This window comes from Hippocampus guttulatus, chromosome 5, assembly GCF_054856545.1.
Source record: "Hippocampus guttulatus isolate MCC_2025c chromosome 5, RoL_Hgut_1.0, whole genome shotgun sequence".
In the NCBI taxonomy this organism is placed as follows: domain Eukaryota; kingdom Metazoa; phylum Chordata; class Actinopteri; order Syngnathiformes; family Syngnathidae; genus Hippocampus; species Hippocampus guttulatus.
In genome coordinates, this window is record NC_141265.1 from 3279002 (window position 1) to 3305834 (window position 26833).

A 26833-nucleotide genomic window follows, 5' to 3' on the forward strand; every position below is an offset into this window, starting at 1 on the left:
GTGTGCCCGTTTCTTGCCGTTGGGTGGCAGTGTTTCCATATTTGTACTTTTAGTAAATCATTTGTTGAACTTGTTGGGACGCTTGCAAAAGAGCCATGACATAGAAATACAGTGTGTAAGAACATTTTTGCCAAATGGAAAACATTAATAGGTAAAATAAACAATTTGAAACTGTCTAAAAGTGATTCCCGCTGAACACATGACTCGCAAGGTGTGGTTTCTATTGAATGACACGTTCACCTTAATTCCACAAGATAAATCACACTGCTCAGGATTCTAACTTTTTCACAAGGATGAAGAGGCAAAGATAAAATAAAATTAAGGCGCGACCACAGATATTTTGAAGGGCAGGTGCTCAAGAAAAAAAAAGGGGCAAACTTGGCCCAACTTTTTCAAAAATGTAAGAAAAAAAGTAGGATAGATTTGACACACAAATTATGAAATTGAAGAAATGAATGAATTACAGACAAAAAAAAAAATTATGTGGCCAAAGTTAACGCTTATTGAAACTTCGCTCTGAATAAATGGAAAAAAAATAAGGCATCCAATATATTCTTCAAAATACAATTTGGGTCAGAAGTACCGAGCAGTGATTCATGTGAAATCCAAAGGTACCGTGTTCCATTTCCGAAGTGAGTCCTTCAAAGTTGTGTCTGCGCAAGAGTGGATAAGTTCCCGATTTTCAATGGCTCTTGTACGCAACAGATCATTATTTGTATTATTTCGACTGTGTATTACGTAACTGTTAAGTGTTATACCTTTTATTGTTACTCCATCCTCTTTGGCTCATTTGTTTTTAGATTCATGATGTTTTTTTATTTGTCAAAGGTATTATTCAAATAATGTTCAGATGTTATTGTTAAATAAATGAGCATTTACTTACACAAACATGAGCACAAAAGTACAGTAAATTGACATCTGGGAATCAAATCCAGACAAGTTCAAATCACAACTGCTCAGGGCTCAGTTAACAAGCAATCATGGTTCAGCTTGCAAGTCATTTGACTTAAAATCAGAAAATAGTTGAACTGTGTTCGTTGTTACCTGAGCCCCTTTTCACAGTGATGTCATTTTCATTCGATAGCAAGTGACAAAATGGCTGCCCACTGAGGTGGACTCCACAAACACAATATTAATCGGAAGGCCGTGTTTCGACAAATGGGGCTGAGCATGTTATTGTCAAGAAAAATTTTCACTTGGCTTCCCGTCATAGAATTTTGTCTCTTTGTATGTCTGTTGGTTAATTTGCTGCTGCTGCAGCTGTGTATATTTCTCCCCTAATCTCTCTTTATCAAACATGTCAAAGGTCAGTAAATAGCTGGACAAGGTTTTGAAATCATGGATTTCATTAATAGAAAATGTGGAGGCGTTGTGCTGTGCGTGAATGTCCCTTGAAAAGTCAAGCGGGTTTCAACAAGTGTGACGCCTGCGTGGGAGCAAAGTGGAGGAGTAGATAAGATAAGATAAGATAACCTTTATTTGTCCCACACTGGGGAAATTTGCAGTCTACAGGAGGCAGGGCGAGGGGGCGCACCCCAAATCAAAGGGGCAGACTTCTCACTACAATTCAATTAACGGCCTATCAAACATCAAAACAGCTTGTAGGGAGACTGATAACCAACCAAACAAACAAAAATTTTAAAAAATGCACTTTTTTTCATCCTGCAAAAAAGGGCCGCTTGCTTGAGCTCCACTGCCCTATCTGTGCACGTGTCTGCTTTTATTTGTATGTTCTATACGGCTCCAATTTTCTAAAAATGGTATTATGATTAATATTGCATTTATGGGATATGAATTAAGCAAAAAAAAAATCCACCTGTTTAGAGTAGAGGTGGGAAATAGAACATTTTATTGTCAAGAACATTTTTGACCTGACTTCCCCTTATAATGATTCCATGGTCTTCTGTTTTGCTGCTACTGTACATGAGATTTATTTTTGTCTCATAGAATATGAAACCAAAATATGAGAAACAAGGCTGGCCATTGTTTTTTTCTTTCAACTCCTATCCGAAAGAAAGTGTGCCAAACTCTCAGACGTCATGCAGTGGTTTCTACTGTGTATCCTGCTACACTGATAAGAATCCCACCACAAATTGGAGCCCATCATTTCTAAAGTAAATACCTCATACCAGTAAATGACAGCTGAGCTGACCACATGTTCAACTAGCAGTGGGCGGCTGAGTGAGTGAGTCAAGCATGACCATGACTGTTTCTTCATACAATGGCTGTTTGTTGTTCTGCAGATAGTGTGTGTGTGTGTGTGTGTGTGTGTGTGTGCGTGTGTGCCTAATCTACTTCAAAATCATTAAGAACGCATGGCCAGTGCCTGGTCCTCACTTACCTAGTTAAAAACTTTTTCTTAACCTTTGGTGTTTTATTTAATCTAAAGGAATGTATTGGTTAAGGGCGCCCTCCTGTGTCTAGAAATGTGTCTTTTTCATTCCTTTGTCAAGCAGAAAGGGTGGTCCTCGCTTTGTAGGCCTTTTTACTTGGTCCTCACTGTGCCACAAGTGCAGGAATGCGTGTGTGTGTGTGTGTGTGTGTGTGTGTGTGTGTGTGTGTGTGTGTGTGCGTGTGCGTATCTTTGCAGGTCAGGTAACGATTTGGGTGTTAATATCCATCCATCCATCCATCCATCCTTCCATCTATGTACTGTGTCGCTTGTCTTCACTAGGATCACAGGTAAGATGGTCCCTATTCCGGTTGACTTTGGGTGAGAGGCGTGGTACACCCTGAACTGGTCACCAGCCAAATATTAATTGCTGGCTTTTATTCAGAACAAAAAAGTTTATAGAAATAGTGAAATTAATAGAAATGATCTCAACAGCTTAAATTTAAAATGGTTTGAGCTGATCAAGAAATATGGAAATTAGGGGTCCAAACAAATCAAACAAAAACATGTTTATTATTAGCTTTTATTTTGAAAATGTACACAATCTTGTGGTAGGGATGACCTGAATAGTTCAAAGATGGAACTGTTTGAATCGGTCCAAAAATGTGCATGTTAGAAGGGAAAACAAACAAACAAACAAAGAATACAACTCTTAATTTGGGATTTTATTTTGAAATTCTGACAAATATGTGATAGGGATGAGCTGAACAGTTTCCAGTTGGAATGGTTTGATTTGGTCCAAAATGTGCAAATTAGAAGTAATTTAAAAAAAAAACATTGTTAGGGTGTTATTTTGAAATTCTGAGGAAATAATACAGTCAACATGGGGCAAAAGATACAACTATTTGTTGTAAAAAAAAACATAATAATTCCAGTATTCTACTGTATCATCATAAATTACAATATTTTACTGGCAGCAGTAACATACTGTATTCAGTTATTAAAAATACAGCAACTAACTTGATATTTATTTCCAGTATTATACTTAATTACAGAATTACTAAAATTACAGATGCAGTCAATTAATATCGAAAATTACAGTCTGTTACTGCATCGCTGCTGCCTGCAAACTACTGTAATTTTGACAGCTTACATTAGTTTGCAACAACTGGGTGCTCGCTGTTGGCTCGGCGTATGGCTCAGCATTTCAAGCTGCATACATGAATATGATTAGTGACAGCTGCCGCAGCATGGAGAGCGACCAAATAGTTTAGAGCGGGGGGGGGGGGGGGGTGGTGGTAGTGGGAGTGGTAAAGGGTGAGACAGTGATACAGAAGAGAGAGGGAGAGCCACCGCTGTGTGATCACAGATCTGCTGCATTTCCACATGATGCTACCCCCCCGCCCCCCACCGCCCTCCCCACCCTCTCCTCCTCTCAGTCTCCCTGTAAACCGCGCTCAGGAGTCGAGCTCACTCTCTCCTCTCTTCTCTCTCCTCATTGAGGATGACATCCACAAATTTGATGAACCAGCGAAGCTCTCAGTCTAGCTGGTGGCTTCTGACAGTGACCCCACATGAACGGTTGTACCGGATGAGGAGGTATCGTCTTTAAGGAGCACCCGGGTAAAAGGTTTCAGCTGCAGCAGTCCTGAGTAAGTGCCCTGTTGTTTTACTTAAAATAGGCAGTTGAAAGCAGAATCTGATCAATGGATTTAACTGCAGAGCATTGTCTCGTTGACCATCCCGGCATGCTGTCTCGATTGCCTGACACCACTCTTTAAAGACCACATAGTGTTGTTGCAGCAGAGCAGCCCTGTTGTTTGAAGAGTGAACTCTCCTTTTGGTCACGACTGCGACGCTTTGTCTCACTTCGCGTCTCAGCTCACTGCTCAGCTTTCTGTTGCATACCCATGAGCAGGTTGCCCTCACTCCCGGCGGTGGCATTTAGATTGCCTCTTCTGTCAGGTTGATTTCACGTTACACCCATCAATGACAAGACCGTAGAAGTTTTGATATGAAGTAACTATGGACTCAGTCTATTAAACGGTGAAGTCAGTCTGCTCACTTATTCGGTTAGGCTTGCAAAGTCTGAAGGAAAAAGTGACAAGCTGAAGACTGTAGTTGGAGGAATCTCTATAGTAACAGCGGGTTTGGGAGGGGTAGGGGGGGGGGAGATAGCTTGCTGCTTCTCTGATGCTTATTCAGCAGGATGACAAATGACAATACCTTCAGATTATATTTGTTGAGTTAGATGGAAGAGAAGAGAAGAGAACATTCCATGTTCTCAAGTGCCCCCCCCCCCCCCCCTGAGAGCCTTTTTTGGAATTCAACACCTGTCCTGTTTTCCATTGGAATTTATGATGGTTGTGTCAGTACAATATGGGCCACTTGATTAGGTTCATCAGCACGCTCTCATGGGATTTAACACAACAGTGTTCAGTTTGCAATTTGACAGAGGGGCGGGGTCTGTGCCCCCCCCCCCCCTTATTATCATATAAACTTTGAAATGCTACAAAACTGCACAGCATCATTGAATGTTAGTGAAGTGGCTGGTGAGTGTAATTCTACAAAAACTCAAAACACACACTCACACAAATACCGTCAAGCGAACAAACCTATCTCCGCAACCTTGTTATGGCAGTAAAGAGTTCATTTCTCCCGGCTTGCTGTTAGAGGACTGACAAAACATGCCAATTTGCAATTAAGTGAAGTGACTGTATCAAATACAGTGGATGCAAAAAATCTATTGACTGCCAGGTTTTTGTCATATAGACAAATGAGATCAAGATAAATCATTTAACACTATTTCCAATCATATATGAAAGCTCAGCACTCACAGGGCATTGAACCACTCACAACCGACTCTTTTCTGAAACGTTTTACCTCTCATCTGAGCAGGCTTAATCTGCAGATGCACATAGGCTTCATAAAACAGCTCAAAACCGAGTGTTGAAAATCAAGTTTTACTTCTACGACCCAAATCATAAATAGATTCCCTCATGTGGGATGCAAGCTGCGTTAAAGGGGGAGTCGACCCCAGCATTTTTTTTTTACAACAGAGGTGCCCAACCTTTTTTGACCAAAGATTTACTTTTCAGGCCAACCAATCTTGGCGATCGACCGTTTACAGCGCATGCCACGATGAGCAACAGCCATCACGGCCCGTAACATGAACGAAACAGAAAAATAAAGTAGATACCAGAGTTTGTGAGTTTGTGAAAAGAAAATCATCGCCTACCTCAGTGGGTGACCTGAGGCATGGGACACACTTTTGCTGTATGTTAAATGCAGGAACATCACGATTGTAGCTCACAAGCTTCTTCTGGTGCTCCATATTCCAATTCTTTGCCAGTGTCATCGGTCAATTGCAGATGAAACAAACTGGGGAAAAAAAAGAGATATTGCAACGGCTCTGATCGTAAATTGGAATTGCAGACCACTGACCGCAAACAACTTCCGGTGATGGAGGTCATGTGCCACTGTAGGTTAAACGTGACCGGCTTTTTTAAAATTACTTTTTTGTCAAAGTAAAACTGATAGTATGCTGAGGGTGCAGTGTACATCCATCCATCCATCCATTTTCCGAACCGCTTGATCCTCACTAGGGTCGCGGGGGGTGCTGGAGCCTATCCCAGCCATCTCCGGGCAGTAGGCGGGGGACACCCTGAATCAGTTGCCAGCCAATCGCAGGGCACACAGAGACGAACAACCATCCACGCCCACACTCACACCTAGGGACAATTTAGAGCGTCCAATCAGCCTGACATGCATGTTTTTGGAATGTGGGAGGAAACCGGAGCACCCGGAGAAAACCCACGCAGGCCCGGGGAGAACATGCAAACTCCACACAGGGAGGCCGGAGCTGGAATCGAACCCGGTACCTCTGCACTGTGAAGCCGACGTGCTAACCACTGGACTACCGGGCCGCCCGGTGCAGTGTACAGTAACACAAAAATATTAATAACACGCACACAGACACACAATTTCTTTTTTTCCCCCATTTCCCTTTATACTCCCCCGCGATCAATTTGGGACCAGCGTTAGCACAAATTTTCAGGCTTTGCTAGAAATGATTGCGGCACAGTGGTCGGCTGCACACAGAGGTGCAGGGTTCGATTCCGGCTCCAGCCTTCCTGTGTGGATCATGTTCTCCCCCGTGCCTGCGTGGGTTTTCTCCGGGTACTCCGGTTTCCTCCCACATTACAAAAACATGCGTTACAGGTTAATGGAACACTCCAAATTGTCCCCAGGTGTGAGTGTGAGCATGGCTAGTTGTTCGTCTTTGTGTGCCCTGTGATTGGCTAGCCACCAGTTCAGAGTGGACACAAAGACAGCCCACCCGTGAACCTCGTGAGGATTAGTGGATTAGAAAATGGATGGATGCTAGAAATGAAAAAAAATAGTTATAAAAAGCATACCAGAACATCTGAACATTATTTGGGGTTAATGAGAGGCACTTGAAGTGGTGACAGCTGTGTGCTGAGGCCCATTTAACAGGAGTTTCAATGTGTTTGGATAATTCTGAACACATCCCCATCCCAAATTAGAAGAGGGCATGTGCATCTCCTCTCGACAAGATTTCTTCTTTTTTTTCACTTGCTTTGCACAAGTTATCGGACAAAAAAATATTGAAAGGATTTTTTTCTTTCTGTTCTTATAAATTGCACCACCCTGGCATTTGATCAGGCTGCTTTTTGTATCTAGGATATTTATGTCTGTGGACATTTATGTCTGGGGGGATGATTTCAAGCATGGTTATTGATTTGCATATAATGAGTAAATAAAGTCCATTTCAGATCTGCCCTAGATGATATGCAGAGGGTGAAGTGGAAGATCAAACTTGAGTATCCAACAGGGGAGCTGTGAGCATAGCCTTTGGGCGCCGTCGGTGTAAACGAGTGTATTCTTTGATCGACTGTTGCCTCTACAGCCCAAACAGCAATGCAGGACTTGGACCACACAGCAGACTGGGACGCATCCCTTTTCCACTTTCCTCCTCCTCCTCCTCATCTCTGACTCACACGCCAACACATTATTCAACCTTCCAAAAAGACCTCCAGATCGGTGGTTATGGTGAACATTTTTGCTCTGTTGTTCTATGTTTGAGGAGCCGTTTCTGCACACACACACACATGTGTGTGTATATATAAATATGGAATAAATGAGAGAAATATGGAATAAATTAGAGAAATACCAAGGGCTCAGAGAGGAGCTGGAGAGAGCCTGGAAGATAAAGGTGACACTAGTGCCTGTGGTGAGCGGAGCACTCGGGACAGTGACCCCCAAACTAGATGAGTGGCTGCAACAGATCCCGGGAACAACATCGGACATCTCAGTCCAGAAAAGCGCAGTGCTGGGAACAGCAAGGATACTGCGCAGAACCCTCAAGCTTCCTGGCCTCTGGTAGAGGACCCGAGCCGAATGGGGGACGGACACCACCCGAGGGGTGAGACGAGGATTTTTTTTTAAAAATATATATTTTTTCATCCATCCATTATCGATGTGGGGTGCCAGAGCCTATCCCAGCTGTCTTCGGGGAGTAGGTGGGGGACAACCTGAACCGGTTGCCAGCCAATCGCAGGGCACACAGCGACGAACAACCATCCGCGCTCACACTCACACCTAGGGACAATTTTGAGTGTTCAATCTGCCTGCCATGCATGCTTTTGGAATGTGGGAGGAAACTGGAGTACCCGGAGAAAACCCACGCAGGCACGGGGAGGACCTGAAAACTCCACACAGGAAGGCCGGAGCCGGGATCAAAACCATGACCTCTGCACTGTAAGGTCGACGCGCTAAAGACTCAATATATATATATATATATATATATATATATATGTATATATATACACACACACACACAAACAAACAAAAATAATAGGATAAAAGGTGTTTGCATGTCAGGCAAACCTACAATGTGATGATAGTTTGAATCATCAATCAGCCATCCTCATTTCCCACCTCTTTGAAGTGTTACATCATGAGAGAAACATCTTTATCAAATATTCAAAGAGTGGTATGTGATAAGTCCCCATCTTACCAAGACAGCTTGGACAAGGCTTCTAATTTTATTGGAACAGTTTGGGAAAGGCCATTTTCTGTTCCAGTAGAATTGAAAAAAAAAAAAAAAAGCAAGGTCCATTCAGATATTGCCTGAGACACCCGTCGCAAGCCTCGTCACCATCAAACACCTTTTGAGTTAAGCGCTCTTGTCCAACATCTACGTTGTGGCACATTGATGATTCATCATTTTTAGCTGCCCTTATAATCAGAGTCTGATTACAAGGGTATCAGATATTGCATAGTGAACAGGTCATTTAATCTTTCTGTTGGCAATGAAATGCGAATGGGAGCATGCACGTAGAGAGTACATCATCATGGTCAGAAAATTAACACTGACGTCTGCGTGGAAGCACACCGCCTGAAATCATCACAGATGCATTACAGAAATGTGCAGCAGAAAAGGTTTTTTAAGTGTCGGTCAAAATGTTTTGCAGATGTGCAAGCATGTTTTTCTGACATACCTCACACATCCTGAGCAGTGTTGCTGGTTGCCCTGCCTCCGAATGCTTCCTGAGTTACACTGTTACAGCAGCCACATTTGTGGGAAATTATTCACAGAAGAAGTAGAAGTGATTTTTTTTTTATGGTTATTGTTTTTAATCTACAAAGTGCATGTAGTCTTTTTTTTTTTTTTTGACACGGAGGCCACTGCCTGTGATCTTGTGGACCGCATGTTGTTTATCTCCTGCTGGTCACAGACGGCGCACAGAAGACTGAACACATGCGCTCGAAGAACGCCGTTAAAATCGGAAAGCAATGTGCTTTGGAACAGCCAGCAACACCGAGAACAACCGTGTCAGTCCATTTCCACAATGCGCTTGTACTGAAGACTGAGATCAGCCTGTTCCAGTTGGGAGAAGTGGGTGGGGAGCGAGCGCTTTTAATATTCTGTTCAAGATTTCCTCTGCCTTGCTCTTGATCACGCATTCTGCTAAATATATCCAGTGGTGGTGGAAAACACAGTTACATCAACATGAGCAACCTATTTCTAGCAGTTCGGAGCTAAAAATAGGCGCTTGTTTGTTTTGCCGACTCAAAAAGGATCTCCTACAGCATACAAGCATGACTAACTAATGATAACAACTTGACTGATGTAATTATTTGACGGGTTTCTTAACATCAATTAATTAATCATTCGAAAATAAGTTTTGTCTTAACAAAATGGCTTTGTTGTACATATTCTGTTTCTGGTGTCAAACCTGAATAGTGGAATATTTTAGGGGCATAACTAGGCATTACAGGCCTAAATTATGCAATAATTTCTTGAAGGCACCTTTTCTTTTTTTCTTTTCTTTTACGTTTACAGTCTTTCGGGTAAGAGTCTATCAGCAGGGCACATCTTGAATTGGCAATATTTGCCCACTATTCCTTGCATATGTGCTCCAAATCTGCCAGGTTTCAAGGAAAGCCACTCTACCATGTGTTGCATGCTTCAGATGAATTACACAATTTCAAGTGGATTCAGGTCTGGGTTCAGGCTGGGCCGCACCAAAATGTCACTAGTCTTCTGGTAAAGCAAGTCAATTTACTTAATTTCAGCATGTACTAATCGACTGGTCATCTAAATCCTTTTTTTTGCAGTGGTGTGCGATGGTCAAGCAGAAAAGTGAGCTTCCTTTTCATATTCAGCTTTCTCGTGGAAGCTTGAACACAATATTCTTTGGTATTTGGAAGTTTTCATAATTCCCTTCACCTTGACTGAGGTTTCAGTTCCACTTGAAGAAAACAGCCACAAAGCATTGATTGGGTGGTTGTTCTCCTTAATTTCATCCATCCATCCATCCATTTTCCAATCTGCTTAGTCTCACCGGGGTCATGGGCATGCTGGAGCATACCACAGCTGTCATCGGGCAGAACTAATTGCCAGCTAATTGCAGAGCACACATAGACGAACACTAAGTCACACCCAGGGACAATTTAGAGTCTTCTATGAACCTGTCTTCCATGTTTTTAGAATGAGGGAGGAAACCGGACTACCCGGAGAAAACCCACGTAGGCACAGGGAGAGGAGGAAGGCCGCAGCCGGAATCGAACATTGCACCGCTCTAAATTGTCCCTACGTGTGAGCGTGAGCGCGGATGGTTGTTCGTCTCTGTGTGGTTTGCGATTGGCTGGCGACCAGTTCAGGGTGCATCCCGCCGGCTGCCAAAAGACGGCCGGGATAGGCCCCAACACCCCCTGCGACAATTGTGAGGATAAAGCGGATCGGAAAATGGATGGATGAATGTTTTTGTATCATGAAAGCCTATAAACAGGCCTTTGTAGTCCAGGTGTCTTATTTCCACATGTTTCTCCTTTTGTGTTCATGTCTCTCATCTTTCTCTCCATCAGAACACTGACAACAACAACCGGTTGTCCATTCCAACAGCCCCTTTGGGACCATCTTGAAACAAAACTGTCAGAATTGCTGGACACATGTCACAGGTATTGTTTCTTTGCTTGTTATTCTCAGAGAACACAATTTTCCAGTGACATAAAAACTTTATCTTCTGAACAGAGTTGAGGAGGGTAGCAAAAAATTGTACTTGAGTACCGTTCCTTTTGAATAATAGGGCTCGAGTAAAAGTAAAAAGCATCCTACTAAATAATTACTGGACTAAGAGTAAATAAGTATTAAATGAAAAAAAAATACTCAAATACTTCGTAACCATTGAGTAATTTTGGATGTTCATTTTTTTTTCACCAGCACAAACAAACAAAAGCAATAAATAGATATGCAAATTCAAACATTGTCTGACAACAACGAACATAAACAAGAAATAAGATAATATAAGATAAGAAAACTTTTATTAGTCTCGCAATGGAGAAATTCCCAATTCACAGCAGCAAAGTTATGAAAGGAAGAAGTAACAACAAAATATTACAACAAAATATAGGAGCTGCTGGAAAGGCAGCCACTCTCGCGGTGCCATTTTGAAGTCAAAATAACAAAAATAACACAACACAACACATAGGACACACACAGTCGTGCAATCTTCACCACTTTTCTGCATATAACAAAATAAATGCAAACATATTTTAAAATTCTTTTTGCATTCGTCATCGGAGGGTCGTCAAAGAAAGAGAACGCCTGCTTTCTGTGGCATTTTCTTAAGTCGGTGTATTCCTTCGGCTGATGATTTTCATGCAGCACTGTACTTTGATGTTTCTCACAGGCATGGTGGGATGGTTCATCTTTGACCCCCCCACCCCCAAAAAAGACTTTTTAATATCAAAATACAGTATCTCATCTAATATGGAGGTATTCGAGGTCATGCAAACGTAAAAATAAGACATCCAGTTTGTGCGATGCTGTAAAGGGTTGTACGGTGCCAACGTGATCAATTGATCCCAGTTAATAAATGAAATTGATTCATGCGATTCATTCATTAACTCTGATTATAATTACTCGGCTTGCGAAACCATACGCTGTCTTGTGATGTCTCTTCTCGACTGTTCAGTCCGCACTCAAGACAATTGTGAGGCCTCAAAGTCTCGACTTCATTCCATTGTTTTAAAAAAAATGGGCCGCATTTTCAGAGACGAGATTTGAATATTCATTTTTTGTGTATGAAACCGTTACGTTTCATACACTTACAATGCAAACGTTGGCTTAACTCTTCAGGTGCCAGAGTTGTTGCCCGAGTAAAGCATTCGGTTTTGATGATGTGATCGCAAAAGGTTGTGGCTTGAAAATGATCAGCGATAAAGGCGGTATAAAACTCTCATGATGGATTGTTTGAGTGTCATTTTTTTTATGTCCAGGTTGAGCAGGAGATCTTACTTGTACAAAGGAAGATGTCTGACCTCGAGTCAGTACTGCAGCAGAAGGACATCGAGTTGAAAGCCTCAGAGACTCAAAGGACTATCCTCGAACAGGACCTCGCCACCTACATTACAGAATGCAGCGTATGTAGACACAGCGGCACTGACACCAACTGCACGGGCATAGAGTAATTTTGTTTCGTACAGTGAGTGCGGGCCTTTGAGAAACGCTCTTTATCTTATGTATTTATGTCTTACATTCTCGATTTTGCTTTCAGAGTCTGAAGCGTAGTCTGGAACAAGCTCGTATGGAGGTCACGCGGGAGGATGACAAAGCGTTACAGCTCCTCCACGACATCCGGGAGCAGAGTAACAAGCTTCAGGAGATTAAAGAACAGGTAAGATGGAAGTGCACTATCCGGTCATGTTGTCAACATTTATGTGATGGTGGGTTTGAGATACATTAAGGTCCAGAAGCTTTTGGAGATTTGAAATCAAGCTGAGAAGAAGTGACTAAATTGGAGACTATTCAAACTCAGATTTCGCAACATTTTTACAGTCGTTTTATGTCGATGGACTACATTTTCAAAAATGTGTCAATGCCTGCCTGAAGTCTGGAGCTCATGGAGACCAAATTCTGAATTCGATCTGCAAGCACATTGAATTGCTGCCGATTTGTGTTTCTTGCGGCTCGGACTTCAAAAAGTGGAAAAACAGGCTCTGTTTGCTCAACTGACTGTAGCACTTTTTCCAAGTTGTGTCACATATTGCATCAATTATTTACGCTTGGCCAATTTGAGTGTGCCGATCCGATCAAACATCACTGTCCGTTATCGGCGTCACGTATGTATGCAGGGTTTATATATCTCTTGACCAGTGAGAGCAGAAGTTTAGTTCTCACACTGACACTGTAGGAGGATAAAGAAATCCCTACTATTTCAAAATGTATTTATTTTCGAAAAAGCAGCCCTTTTTTTCCTTTCCAACTCCAGCGCTGGTTACCGAGCACTGAATCATTGTGCAATGGTTGCTATGGTGACGAGAGCCCTATACCTACGAGTGAAGAGAGCGCTGATGCAGTGGGCAGGCTGATCGTGATGAGATGCTGGGTCTTAGTTCAGACTCTTTCAGAAACAGAATTTTCAACCAACCTCTTCATCCAGATATCAGACGAGCTATTCCGATTTGAGTGACGGTGTGCCTGGCGTTTGATCTGTTCTGATGTACATCTACCGCTATGTGTGCCGCCAAAGCGTCGGGATCATTTGCAACATTTGTTCTGCTATTGAGACATTTACCCAAAGTCTTGGCATGCGTCCAAATGACAATTTTTTTTAGAATGTGTTGATATATTTTAAATTGTTGCTGATATCCTGTATATTGTGTCTGACCGGCATTGAATAAGAATCACTTATAGGTCAAGCGTCATGTCATTTTCTGATGTAAAAATGGAATGGTTTTGCTTAACGGAGAAAGAGGTTAACGTTGGGACGCGTGGGAGTGACTCCAAGTGCTAAAACTGTTCTTGGATCCGGGGGTTAAATACTTCCTTGTCCTCTGGTGTCGGTAATCCGCACGATACCGCTGTGTACGCAGGTGGAGTTGCTCCGCCTTTGCCAAAGAAGGAACAAATGGTGGGAAGAAGTTTTCTTGCCGCTACGACGAGGCGTTCAAGGCATACAGTAACTGATCAAACCCACACCTGCATCTGACTGTGTTTTGCGATTCCAGGTCGATAAAGTGGTGATGATCTAAATGCTATGACTCAAATCATATGTTATGCTAGTCGAAAACTGCGTGAGGCATCTCTGCAGGAGGTTAGGGCCTTTGAAGCTGTTTGGAGGTTATATGATTTCCTCGCTACCGTTTTTTTTTTTTTTTTTTTTTGTGTTAAGATATGTTTGATGGATTAATACTAGAGGGAATTTATTTCGGCTGCTCATTTGGAGGGAGAATGCCAATCTTAGCCTTTCCCCCGAGAGTGTCAGATTTCGAGCAACAAAAAAGGACTGCTTCTTGCTAATTTCTGGGTTTTCTTCAACAACGTGGGACTAAAAGTGTGCTCTTAATTATTTTGTGGGTGGTGATAAGTGTCACATCCGCAGTAAAACTGTGACCCAACAAGATGGGATATTCCATCAAACCTTCTTGACACAAACCATAATTTGCGTCTTCAAATATATGAGTCAAGTTCTCTGTTCATAAAAGTGCTACCTTGCTCCGCGTACACATTGGGGGGGGGGGGGGGGGGGGCTCTTAGACCGCCATTTACACCAGCTAAATTCAGCTTTTCATCTTGAATAGCATTTATCTCCCACGCACGCCAGCGTTTGGCATTTTCATGCAGAAGCCGTGCAGTATTGGATCAACAGATAGTAAACGGTGATAATTGATTCAAATTTTAAAAAAAAACTGTATTCACTCAAGCCATGAATCTCTGTGACATGTGCAAAACCCACCGTGGTTTCATTCCGCGCATATTTAGCAGGTCCGTAACGTGTGAGTCGTGTTGTTTGCTATGACTGTCATTGTGTGTATGAGCAAGTGCGGTTGATCAAATGCCATTGCTTAAGATGCATGCCCACAGGAAACAAGTAGGAGCAGTGTGATGACAGGAAGGGACAATAGTATTTAAATATGACATCAAGTAGCGCGAACATCAAGCCGGTGTCATGTTCTCGGGTTCAGATTCAGATCGTATGAATGGCTACCGATAGGACCTTTAAGGGGGAACGTTATCATTGAACCTAGGCATAATATTTATTACCTTCCTAAAATTGAATCCCCTCCCCAACGCTTCAAACAATTTTATCTGCGGCCCTGGCCAGCTTTACTCGCCCTGTTCCATACTGAGCCTCTGAGTCAGGAGATGTTACTCTTTATTAGACGGATGAATGTACAGACTTGCCATGTAACCCGATAAGGCGGATGCTCTTCTTGTAATTAGAGCAAGGCTGTAACCAATCACTTTTTGACAGACAGGTAAATGAAGTGACGATGGCACTTCCTACTTACTCCCAACATTGCTTCCTACCAAATTGTCTGACAGAAACAGCCTTGAAGTCAAGGGTTTCTACTGTCTTTTCATCCGATGCAGTTTGAACGGAGTCAACAGCATCACTTATGTATGCATCTGCTCACATGAATGATGCAGTAGTGTCGAACAAGAACTTTTTTTTTTTTTTTTTTTTCCCCCAGCGGGATTCAGGTCAAGAAACACCGGGACAAACAGTGAGCCTTTTTCCACTTCCGTTTCATGTAGTAGTTACACAAGTGTAATTATATTAATTTCTTGATATTTTATAAGCAACCTGATTGGAGTACTAACACTCTACTGAATTTAATCACCTTGTATTTTGAACACCCTGCCCCCCTTTTCCATCCCTCCATCCATGAACCGCTTGATCCTCACTCGGGTCGCGGGGCATGCTGGAAGCCTATCCCAGCCGTCTTCTGGCAATAGGCGTGGGACACCCTGAACCGGTTGCCAGCCAATCGCAGGGCACACAGAGACGAACAACCATCCGCGCTCACCTTCACACCAATTTGGAGTGGTCAATTCACCTATGATGCATGTTTTTGGAATGTGGGAGGCAACTGGAGTGCCCGGAGAAAATCCACGCGGGCACGACGAGAACATGCAAACTCAGGGAGGCCGGAGCTGGAATGGAACCCGGTACCATTGCACTGTGAGGTTGACGTGCTAACCACCTGACGACCGGGCTGCCCCCTTTTCCATACATCTTTCAATATTTGTTGGGAGAATGATTTGGTTTCTTCACAGGAATATCATGCCCAGTTGGAGGAGATGCGAGTTTCCATCCGACAACTGGAGGAGGATCTGTCAGCTGCTCGTCGTCGCAGCGACCTGTATGAGGCGGAGTTGAAAGAGTCTCGGCAGAACAGTGAGGAATTGAAGAGGAAGGCTGGAGACTATCAGCATCGATTGCAGAAGGTGTTTCATTTTCCGATCGGGCCTTTTTTATCATGCCCATAGATTTGGGAACAGAATGCTATGACAACTGTCATAGCATTCTCTCTTTTTTTTTCTCCAAGCATTATTTGAAGGGAAGCTCACTGACACTTCTATATTTATTTGTTCACAGGCCAAAGAGCAAGGAAAAGCGGAAGCAGATGAGCTCATCAACAAGCTGGAAAAGGTATTTTATTGAGTCTATTCACAATAGTGGACTCTTTCGACTAGTTTCAGAAGACAGTCAAATAATCGACATATTTTTTAACTGTGATTTTGGTTTTAGACCAATTCAGAGCAGCAGGCAAAGCTCCATGATCTTCAAGAGAAGCTCGCCAAGGTAGAAAAATACATCGGGCAGTTCATATTTTGAACCATTTGTTAATCCACCTGTTTTGATCCTTGTACTGACCTGCAACTTCTAGCTCCCCACATCTTTGTTTGTTTGGGCTCTATTTTTGTACCCACTGCAACTCTGGTGCGAGGCGCAATGTAAGTCTGCAAGGAGGTGGGCTGTAGACTACTTTTTTGGGGGCTGTTTTTGCAGACTTGTGCAAGATGATGCAAGGTGGCAAAAATGTTTTTTTTTTTTTAAAAAACAGCTTGATTTGGGGCAAGCCAAAGCGCTTCCTCTCATTCCCTTTAAGCGCCACGTACGAGAGGTGCTCTGATAGATGTTGACATGGCGGAAGAAGCCACAGTTTTTCTTGAGTCCTGCAGCAGTTTGAGGCGCATAAAGTACATTTATTTTAAAAAATGGAAGTCTTTGTGAAGTGTGAAGTGGGCACTTTGGAAACCAGCTTCCACCTGGTTTGTCGTTGTCTGTGCGTGACCCCACCAAGTTTCATCCACTGAAATGTCACACCTGTGCAAAATAATGTAGTTGAGCAGACTGAATCTCAGTGGGCAATGCCAGGGATTGATGAAATAATTTGAACTGCAGCGGTTTGTGGCTAACAAACACTCCAAACAGAGTTGTGATGTGCAGGAAAACAAAACATAATCATTCTGGGACTAAATGCAACTCTTTTAAGGCTAAGGTGGCGATATGTTTGAAAGAAAATCCAAATCATCAATGCCTTTCCAGATGATTAGATCTCAAAATGGACACAGCACAGTACATGCAAATGTCTGACGTACTGAGCAAAGAAATGGAACTTACCATCAACCACCAGCAACTGTAACTGACCAAAACAGGCATTGTGAAATCCTTATTGCTCTACCTCAGCGCTTTATCTGCTCAGATCGGTGTTTTCCAATATAATATCCTAAAAAATATCAAGTGCCAATGAAAATAGTAAGCGACAACATGTAATGTAAAATTCTCATCCTTGTCCCTCAACGTCCCCCCCCTCCTCCCCCCCGCTGAGGTTGCTATTTTGTTAAATGCGAGCATAACAACTGTCAGCATGTTAGCATGCGCATTTGGCCTATTCACTTTCACAATAGTAAATGACCACAGATCACAATCAAATCCTTATCAACTTTTCTTTGTGTTCTCTCCTGTCGTTTTTGTTGGTGTTGTGTTAGCATGGTAAATGGTAACATTTTAACAATTGTTCAAATTTGGACCAACAAATTTTTGGTTGACGCCAAAGTAGTAGTTCCACTGGGCAAGCACAATTCATCATCCATTCTTCACAAATATTAGCAGGCCCTTTCAAAATGTCCCTGGAATTTTTTTGGGAGTGATTAGGTGAAACATGATAATGTTGTTTTGGATAAAAGAACTGTAATTACCATTCAGAACCAAAATTAATTGACATTGAACATCAATTCCTAGGCATTAAAATCCAGTTCTGAAGCTACAGACCATCTTCAAAGTATGAAGATGGCCAAAGAGCGCATGGAACGAGATCTAGAGAGGCTACAGAACAAGGAGGACTCCAATGACAGTCTGCGAAGACGTCTTCGTGAGACTGAGGTACAGAAACAACAAAAAAAAAGAAAAAAAAGAACCTATAGTATAGCTTCCCCTGTGAGTGTTGACTTCAGCAGGTTTTCTTGTTTTTTTTTTCCCATACCATATTATTTTGCAGTACTGAATAAAAAACACCAGAACTGGCTTGTTTATCTGTTAAGCACTACAGCATCACTCCCCTCCAAAATATTTGAACTCTAAGGCCAATTCTTTATTTTAACCGTAAAGTGCAAACATTTGGGTCTTAAATGTGAATATGAGACAAGAGATTCCATTTGGCAAACGCAAATCAGTGCATCAGATACAAGTCAAGTTAATGGCCAAAAGGCATGAAAAAAAAGAAAGAAAACGGCACGATGTGGTAAATTAAGCTCAACTAAACTTTGCTTTTTATTAGGACTTGGTTCTGCGCGTGCTGCGGATGTGTTGATTGTTGGGTCTGGCAATGTGTGAATTTTGTTTCTTGAACTATGAGCGAGCATGGCATTGGGAAAAAAATACTTCTTAGTTCTGGAGAGTACAATGAGCAAAAGTGTGTGCTCCTTTTTGTGTGTGTTTAATCAGCTCACAATAGCTCTGCTCATTTTATCGCTTATATTTGCGTGCTCGCGGGTTTCCAGTTTCACGCTACACTCGTGCAGCAACTGAAGAAATTTGTTACTATAACTACAGTACTTACTTTTTTTTGAACGTGCCCAACACTGCCAAACAACAAAGGGGTTAACCAGGGGAGGGAGGGGGACATTTTCGACTGACCAGGTCAATTTTACATGATGAGGAGGAGTCCACACGCCAAAAAACGGAAAGAGGCTGTCGTGAAATCCTTGAAAAACATCCACAAAACAAAAACTGCGAAACTTTGACGCTGGCAGTTTGTCACAGGTTGAACACATTTGTTGTTTATCCAATTCAAATGTGTTATCCAAATGGAAGTACAGCACCTGGAAATAACTGAAATGTTGATCCCTTGTCTCATATTCATCATTATTGGATGGCAAGCCCGAAATCTTTTTGGGTTTCCGGTAGAATAAATTACTTGGTCTCACTGTTCCAACACTTCTCCAGAGGAGTGTAGGCTTGCTGTTCCATAGAGGTTGCAAATGAAATGCCGTGGCTTGTACTCAATATCAAGCAATCCAGTTACAATTTTCTGATAATATTGTTTAAACTTTACTCTTAGAGCAGGTTCATAGGGTGATATTGTACACTGAAGTCAAGTCAAGTCAGCTTTTATTGTCAAATAAATGAAGAAGGCATCCATATTGCCTGAACCATCATGCCCAATACATGAAATGATGTTTGCACTTGTGTGGGCGGGTACAGGATGGTCGAAAGACACTGGAGAACCAGGTGAAAAGGCTTGAGATTGTTGAACGCCGCGAGACCAAAATGAAGGATGACATCCAGAGCAAGGGCCAGCAAATTCAGCAGATGGCAGATAAAATTCTGGTAACCCATCTTTCATCTCGAAAATAATCAGAGGAGCTGTGAGATTGTTTTTGTTACACTTGTTGAGAAAAGGTTCAAGTTTGCATGGCATCCTTTCAGAAAGGGAATGTGACGAGTTGTTTGTCTATACCAGGGGTGGGCAAACTTTTTGGCTCGGGGGCCGCATTGACTTTTAAAATTTGACAGAAGGGCCAGGTCAGCACGAGCTATGGTACATTTAAAAAAAAACTGCATTTGTTGACAGTCCATATCAAACATCAACAGAACAAAAGCATGAAAGTACGGTATTATCCTTTTTTTAAATGACAAAAGTGTTGTTGATGACCTATTTTAGCCTGTGCATCGCTCCAGATGGGTTGTGATCAGACCAGTAGAAGTAGAGCGATACAGAGGTACTAGGTGGTCGAAAAGATTGCCCCGCCCCCCCCCCCCCCCGTGTTCTGCAACTTCAAGTCAATGCGCCACCTGGCGGTGAAATGCCTGTCATTACAAGTCCAATTGAAATGAATGCAATCATTCACATCGAACCTTAATTGTGGACCAACCTTCGGCGGGCCGGATTAAAAAGACCAAGGGGCCGGATTCGGCCCGTGGGCCGTAGTTTGCCCACCGCTGGTCTATACGGTATGTGCCCTTTGATTGATAAGCTCCACCTGACCTGTGGTGCTAAAGAGTATAAGCGCATCGAGATATAAGATGTGAATGTTGTCAGGACAATACAATATGAGTTAGCCATTACCGGTGTTTTGCGATGATGTGCACTGTCTAATCCAGTGGTTCTTAACCTGGGTTGCGTGAATCGGTTTCAGGGGTTCGACTTAAGCCATGCAGGTTAAGACACACCCGACTTAACATGTCAATTAGTTATGACATGCCCGCTCATGAAGGGTTCGGTGAATGTGCATATGAACTCGTTGGGTTCGGTACCTCCAACAAGGTTAAGAACCACTGGTCTAATACAAAGTGCATTACTTTTGTGTAGGAGCTTGAGGAAAATCTGCGAGATTCCCAAGCCACGGCACAGAGGATGGAAACACATCTCAAACAGAAGGAGAAGCTCTATGAAGATAAGATTAAGGTTAAATAAACTAATATATACTCACTGTGCAATGAAAACAACAATAATAATAGAATGCATGCCTAATGTTCACAAGTGTTGCTTTTGTCACCCGAGCTGTTGGTGTACATCTTCTCACCATCCTTTGTCCCGTTAAGTGATATACCGTACTGGTTTTGTGGGTTGCCCGGCAGGTGTTGGAGTCTCAAATGAAGGCGGACATGGCTGATAAAGAAATGCTGGAGTCCAGTCAGAGCAAATATGAGGAGGAGGTTCGCGAGAAGTGCAGCGTCATCAGTGAACAGAAGGCGGTAAGAGCTGACCAGCTTGGAAGTGACACTATTTCGGCCATATTTTCACATTTATCAAACTGACATAGATTTCTTGTTTAGATGATCCGGGTTTCTTCATTTTAGAGGCACAAAACATCCCAGTACTTAGCTCTGCACTATAAATCTTTGCCTCCCCGTTATTATTTCAAGTTCTACTGGTAATCATTTTCATCTAGACCATAAATGCAATGGAGTCTAAGATGAACAGCCTGGAGCAGAGAATTGCTGAGCTGTCGGAGGCCAACAAACTAGCAGCCAACAGCAGCATTTACACCCAGAAAAATATGTAAGTAGTGATTGCGGCCCATTTCCCTCGTCTATGTATGCTGTTTTTAGCATTTTATTTCTAGATTGTGTGCACCTTTTACTGAGCATTTTACACCTTTGGATGTGTTGTCATGGCAGGAAAGCCCAGGAAGAGATGATCTCAGAGCTCCGCCAGCAGAAGTTCTACTTGGAGTCTCAGGCTGGGAAGTTGGAAGCACAGAATGCCAAACTTGAGGAGCATCTAGAAAAAACAAGCCACCAAGAGCATACGCACAAGAGTCGGGTTTTGGAGCTGGAAAACAGACTCAGAGAGGTTCACATTGACATTCTGTATCATCGGCTTTTACTGTATATTTTGCAGTGGATAAGCTCGAATCTTAGTGACTGGGAAGATTTGCCACAGTTTGAAGAATGAATGAGTGAAAATTTTGTATATTGTGGCCATAGCTAGCTAACTAGATAGATAGCTAGATAGAGCTTTTGTGTACACTAAAAATGTTGGGTTGTTTTTGTTGGCAATAAATTAGTATTATTTTTACCAACAGCTACACTATCAACCCGTTTCTTGGTTGCTTTAACACATCAGTATGGGTCATTTTTATCTCTGGTTGGTGTTAACGTGCTGACTCAAATCCTCAACCTCATGTGCTGGGTTAAAATAACCCAGCATTGGCTTTATCCCATTTGAACCGAACACTGGGAGCAGTTTCAAGAGGAAGACACTCGGCACATGGCAGGCTGCAAAAAAAAAGTTCTTTTTCCGTCACCAGTGCTTTTACCGTCACATTACTAATGTTTAATGTCTTACTAGAATCTTGAGAATAGTTCTAAAGTCACAGTAATTATTAAAGGTGATCCAGCGAATGCCATTTCAATAAAACATCATGCTCCTCCCTGAATGCGGATTCTCCCTCCATCTGTATTCTTATAGATTGGACTGGAGCACGAGGAGCAGAAGCTGGAGATCAAGCGGCAGGTGACAGAGGTGACCCTGTCATTGCAGGAGCGCGAAGCCCAGATCACCAACCTCCAGGCGGCTCGCCGCGCTTTGGAGAGCCAGCTGCAACATGCCAAGACTGAGCTCGAAGAGACCACTGCAGAGGCTGAGGAGGAGATCACTGTGCTCAGAGTGAGACGTGAATGGCGAAGGAGGACATTTTTTGATGCCATGTTACTCATTGTCTGAAATGTGACTGTCTCGCTTGTCGAATCTGTCAGGCACACAGAGATGAGATACAACGGAAGTATGATGCTTTGAGGGACAGCTGTGCGGTAAGCGGCGCAATATGTTTTAGTCTTTGCATGAATATACTGGCTGTCATCTACTCATCAAGGTTACTGACTTATTGTTGTGTATGTTTATGTGTATATAGTACTACAGTACAGTGGATATAAAAAGGACCAGACAGTCCTATTCGGATGCATTTCCAAAGCTTTATCCCGCGTTAATGGGATCTATCACCTGGATAATGCAATTAAAGCAAACAAACAAAAAAGAAATATTTTAGAGGGCAAGTAAAAATAAATAAGTGATAGAATGTGGTTGTACAAATGCGCACACCCTCTTACAACTGAAGATGTGTCTGTGCTCAGAATGAATCAATCACATTTAAACCTATGTTGAAGCGGAGTCCGTACATGCCTGCCACCATTTAAAGTGCCTAGTAGATGAACCCCAAATCAAGTTCGGCTGCTTCGGCACCAGATGGAGATCCACAATGGCTCTGGTGCACCTCCACTGTATTTGATAGTCCAACAGCCTCCGGACAGAAGCTGTTCCTCAGCTTGGTGTTCCTGCTCCGGATGCTGCGTAGCCTCCAAATCTAATGAAAGAAACAACAAATCAGAAACTTTCTTTCTATTCTTACTGTTAATGTCTGTATTCTCGCAGCTTCCACAGCCAATTTTTAGTAGTACGCAATCGGCACTGTTGAGGCTGTGTGGCAGGGCAAAGTACTTGAATGACAGACATGTGGAGACTCTGCAGATCATCACCGCGTCCACTGTTGACTTTTGCACCAAGACTCAAGTATTCAGATTCTGCTGTCAGTCTGCTGCCTGAGGGGAAAAGATTTTCTGAGTTGAAGCGCAACAACTCATTTATGCGCATAAAAGATTTGCTCCTTATGCCCTTCCCCCAACCCTGAAATCTACGCACGGTTCATGTTCTCCTGAGAGCTGACAATGGAGGGGGTGTTCACATGCCCCCTCATCACACTCAAGAGCAAGCGTAGCGAGTATGCGTGATTAGAGTAGAAAGACATGATTAGCCCATGAAGTGATGATGGCTATCAGGCGATGATATTTCTAACTTAAAGCCCAAAGACAGCTTAGAAGTGGTCCCTCTGCGTGTTTTTTGTGTCACTAACTTTCCACAGGTGATCACCGACCTGGAGGAACAGCTGACCTCACTGACTCAGGAGAATGCTGAGCTGAACCGCCAGAACTTCTACCTGTCTAAGCAGCTGGATGACGCATCTGACGAGCGAGAGGACCGCCTGCAGCTCAGCCAGGATGTGGACCAGCTACGTCGAGAGGTGGCCGACCGTGAGATGCATCTTAACAACCAAAAACAGGTGAGCTGCTGGCTGTCTTGTATTGCTAGCTGGCTTCTCTGTCGCGGTAATCCCTTTGCGCTTTGCCGTGCAATTATAGAATACATTTTGACTGCTGTGCACACATTACATATTTGAGCATAAAGGCGTTCAGTCGTTTTCATTTGAATTGTAAGTTTTAGCAAAATGCCACCGTTCCACTTTACAAGGCAGGTCACAATTCATTTTAGTTGTCGCGTTACAGCTAAGATCGATAAACCCTCATCTGGCTTTTGTTTTCACTTGTGAAGAAGTTCGATGACAAATTCAATAAAGGATGCCAATGGGAGCCTTTTTTGTGTTCTGCCTTTTGGAAGGTTGCTGTTCATTTCAATCAGACACATTTTGAAAGGTGCGTTTAGTTTTTTGATCATTGAACTGCAAACTCCATCCTTTGCGTACTTTTGTCCCTGTGGTTGGCACCTCGATGAAGGGTGCCTGAAAGTGGTATGGTTTGTATTGTGGAACAGTAAAAAAAAAAAAGCAAACAAACAAAAAAAATACCGAGTGTGAGAAATGAGCAGCACAACTGAATCATTTTGTTTCAACCATGTAGATTTTGCCAAAATGTTAATCTTCTTCAACGACTTAATGTTCGGCGTTCATCGGTGGGTTGGAAAATTGAAGCAAATAGGGAAAAGGACATACTGGCAATTTTACATTTGTTCAATTGCGTTTAGGTCAGGATTATTGCGAGGCCGGTCTATTCTTTGTTTGCGACAAATTCTTGAGATAGTCTCTGATGCTGTAAAGACCACCCTGTTGGTGTGAGAGTTGTCATCTGGGAGGACGGACTGGAATTTGGTCTTCGACTGTGTAGATAAAGCCAATGTCGTAGGAAGCAGTCGTGCATTTTTTTTTACAGTCACTTCCATGAATAGAAAAGATACTTTTATAGTATTGCACTGATGTAACAAACTACGACTGAAACCAAATGAGCACACGCATCACCATAGAGCTCTGGATGTTGATGACCCGCATCCCACAATGCATTGCGCTAATTGTAAACAATTCCATTTTGGCAGGGTAAAAACAAAACGTGCATGTCATTTGAGGAAAAAGCCACATTTTGACAATGGTGGACAGCTGTTGTGCACCAAAATGTCACAACAAGAGTGGAAAAAAGAAGGGATGAGCATTCTACAGGTCATAGAGCTAGCGTTCCGGTCCTCCGGTCGGCAAGCGCTGCTTGCTGCCCCATCCGGTGCGCTAGATCTCAGCTATTGATCACAAGAATACACCATTTGTAGTTCTCCCCATCTGCCATGTCAAATAGTTGTAAAAAACATTCCTGGAACTTGATAGGGAGCTTTCCAACCTGTATATATCTCATTTTGTCCTATTCGTGTTCAATTCAAGTGAGATGTTGATGAAATGTTGACTGATACACTCTAATTTTATCACTGCTCTCAATCATAAATCCTTCGCCTGGCACTGCTGCTACCCTGCGTAAACAAATGCACGTGGGAATGAGGTCACGTGATGTTCGGAGCTTTTTCTCCACGTCAGGATTGGCTGAAAATTGTTGTCGTGTATTGTATGGGTGTGGGATTTGTCTGTGGATGCCGCAATATGATTGACTGGTGAATAAACAAATGGCAGAATGATGTGGAATGTAATGCCTTCCGATAGGCCCATTGGCATGAAGGTAGGCGCCATAGAGCGGGAGTCTTCGTGAAGTGGTTTCACGGCGAAGTAATTGACAGAAAAGTCAACAAGTGGCAAAATAACATGAAACTATTAAGACTTCTGAAAAGCCTTCTCTTGGCTCACACTATAGTTATGGACATGGATGGATTTTGATATGGTGGACCCCAAGGCTACAGCCTAGGCAAGCCCGTTGGTAAAGGCGGACCTGACCACTGCCTGTAGAATCTCATCTTAATATAAAGAATTATTTGAAAAATATTTATATATTTTTTCCCCCAGTGAGGAAGATGCGACCTCAGGTGCTTCACACCATCACTCTACAATTAGGGCACCTGGTGGGCCCTCCTAGGCCAATCGAACCCCCTCCCCTCCCAATTCCCCAAGAAAATGTCATTAGTAACAAGAAAATAATCTGTTTGGTATCTCAGAAGGCAAATTTGAGAAATTTCACAGGGGCGCAATGCAAACAAGTGCTCATTTGGGCTGCTTATCGCCCTAACGCATGCTCCTTACACGTGAGACACATTTTAACTGGACGGTATACCCTTTCTTGTTGACAGTGAAATACAGAACACCAATTGTCAAACTTTTAGTTTTGTTTGTGTTCACGTACGAATGCGCTTCTGTTATTTTGCTATACACACCTCCTGGGATTTAATTGAAAGCAGTTTTAGTGAGATTTCACACCATTTTTTCAAGCATCCCACCCACATCCTCTAGTGCAAAATACAATAATTGCATAAACAGTTTCATAGCTCGCTGTCAAGCAACATTTTAGTCTGCTGGGTTTGAACATTCTGCACCAAATTCCACCCTGTTCTCCAAAACAAAATGTGTGGATGTATTTATATCAGCCAGCGATAGTTTTTCAGTTCAGTCTGCTTTTTCTTCCCACCTCCCACTCATAGCCAGTCAGACGCTGGGTTTTCACTAACATGCATTATGTGATATCCTGCACAACCTGTGACAGGAGACCAAGACATCTCTCCCAGCTCTGACACTGCAAAGTGTAAATCTGGCAGCAGAATCTCTCTGAATAATTCTGTATTCTAATGTGTAATATTCTGGTTGGAGCCGAGCGGCAAGAGAGCGGGGAGGCCGCGCGATGTGTGCACTGCTCCAGTGGGAGGATGCGTGTGGGCGTCCAGTAGCGCTCTCGGTCCTGCCGGTTGTGTAACCAGCATTGGAAGGAATAGACGAGGGATGCGGTGGTGCGTGGGAGGGCGGAATGTGTCATCCTCATCACTCCCAGGTCGTGTCAGCTGTGGAAGCGTTGGACTTCAGAGAGCTGTGGCGATGCTGCAAGACCAGCACGGGCTATATTTATCTCCCAACATTTAAGATTGGCTCTTTGTGTAGGCCGTGAGATGCAAAAAAGAAAAATGTCCTGTGTCAAAATGTGTAATTTAAGACACCCCGCAGCTATTTCAGAACAATGTTTATCACGGCAG

General features: G+C 42.8%; 1 protein-coding gene across 5 annotated transcripts in view; it reads left to right on the forward strand.

Annotated features, from left to right (window-relative positions):
* The first annotated feature begins 3761 nt into the window (after positions 1-3761).
* Positions 3762-26833, forward strand: part of citb (citron rho-interacting serine/threonine kinase b) — a 47799-nt gene continuing 24727 nt past the window's right edge. For 2 of the 5 annotated variants that reach the window (XM_086112099.1, XM_086112103.1), the window contains exons 1-16: positions 3762-3984; positions 10727-10819; positions 12140-12283; positions 12418-12537; positions 15924-16094; positions 16246-16299; positions 16399-16452; positions 17896-18036; positions 19357-19482; positions 20465-20560; positions 20734-20850; positions 21048-21157; positions 21277-21451; positions 22070-22267; positions 22357-22410; positions 23517-23714. In XM_086112099.1, coding sequence (XP_085968225.1) covers positions 10811-10819; positions 12140-12283; positions 12418-12537; positions 15924-16094; positions 16246-16299; positions 16399-16452; positions 17896-18036; positions 19357-19482; positions 20465-20560; positions 20734-20850; positions 21048-21157; positions 21277-21451; positions 22070-22267; positions 22357-22410; positions 23517-23714 — 1767 coding nt within the window. In that variant the 5' untranslated portion in view covers positions 3762-3984; positions 10727-10810. The remainder of the gene's footprint in view (positions 3985-10726; positions 10820-12139; positions 12284-12417; positions 12538-15923; positions 16095-16245; positions 16300-16398; positions 16453-17895; positions 18037-19356; positions 19483-20464; positions 20561-20733; positions 20851-21047; positions 21158-21276; positions 21452-22069; positions 22268-22356; positions 22411-23516; positions 23715-26833) is intronic. The other 3 variants (XM_086112102.1, XM_086112104.1, XM_086112100.1) reach the window with 2 other exon arrangements.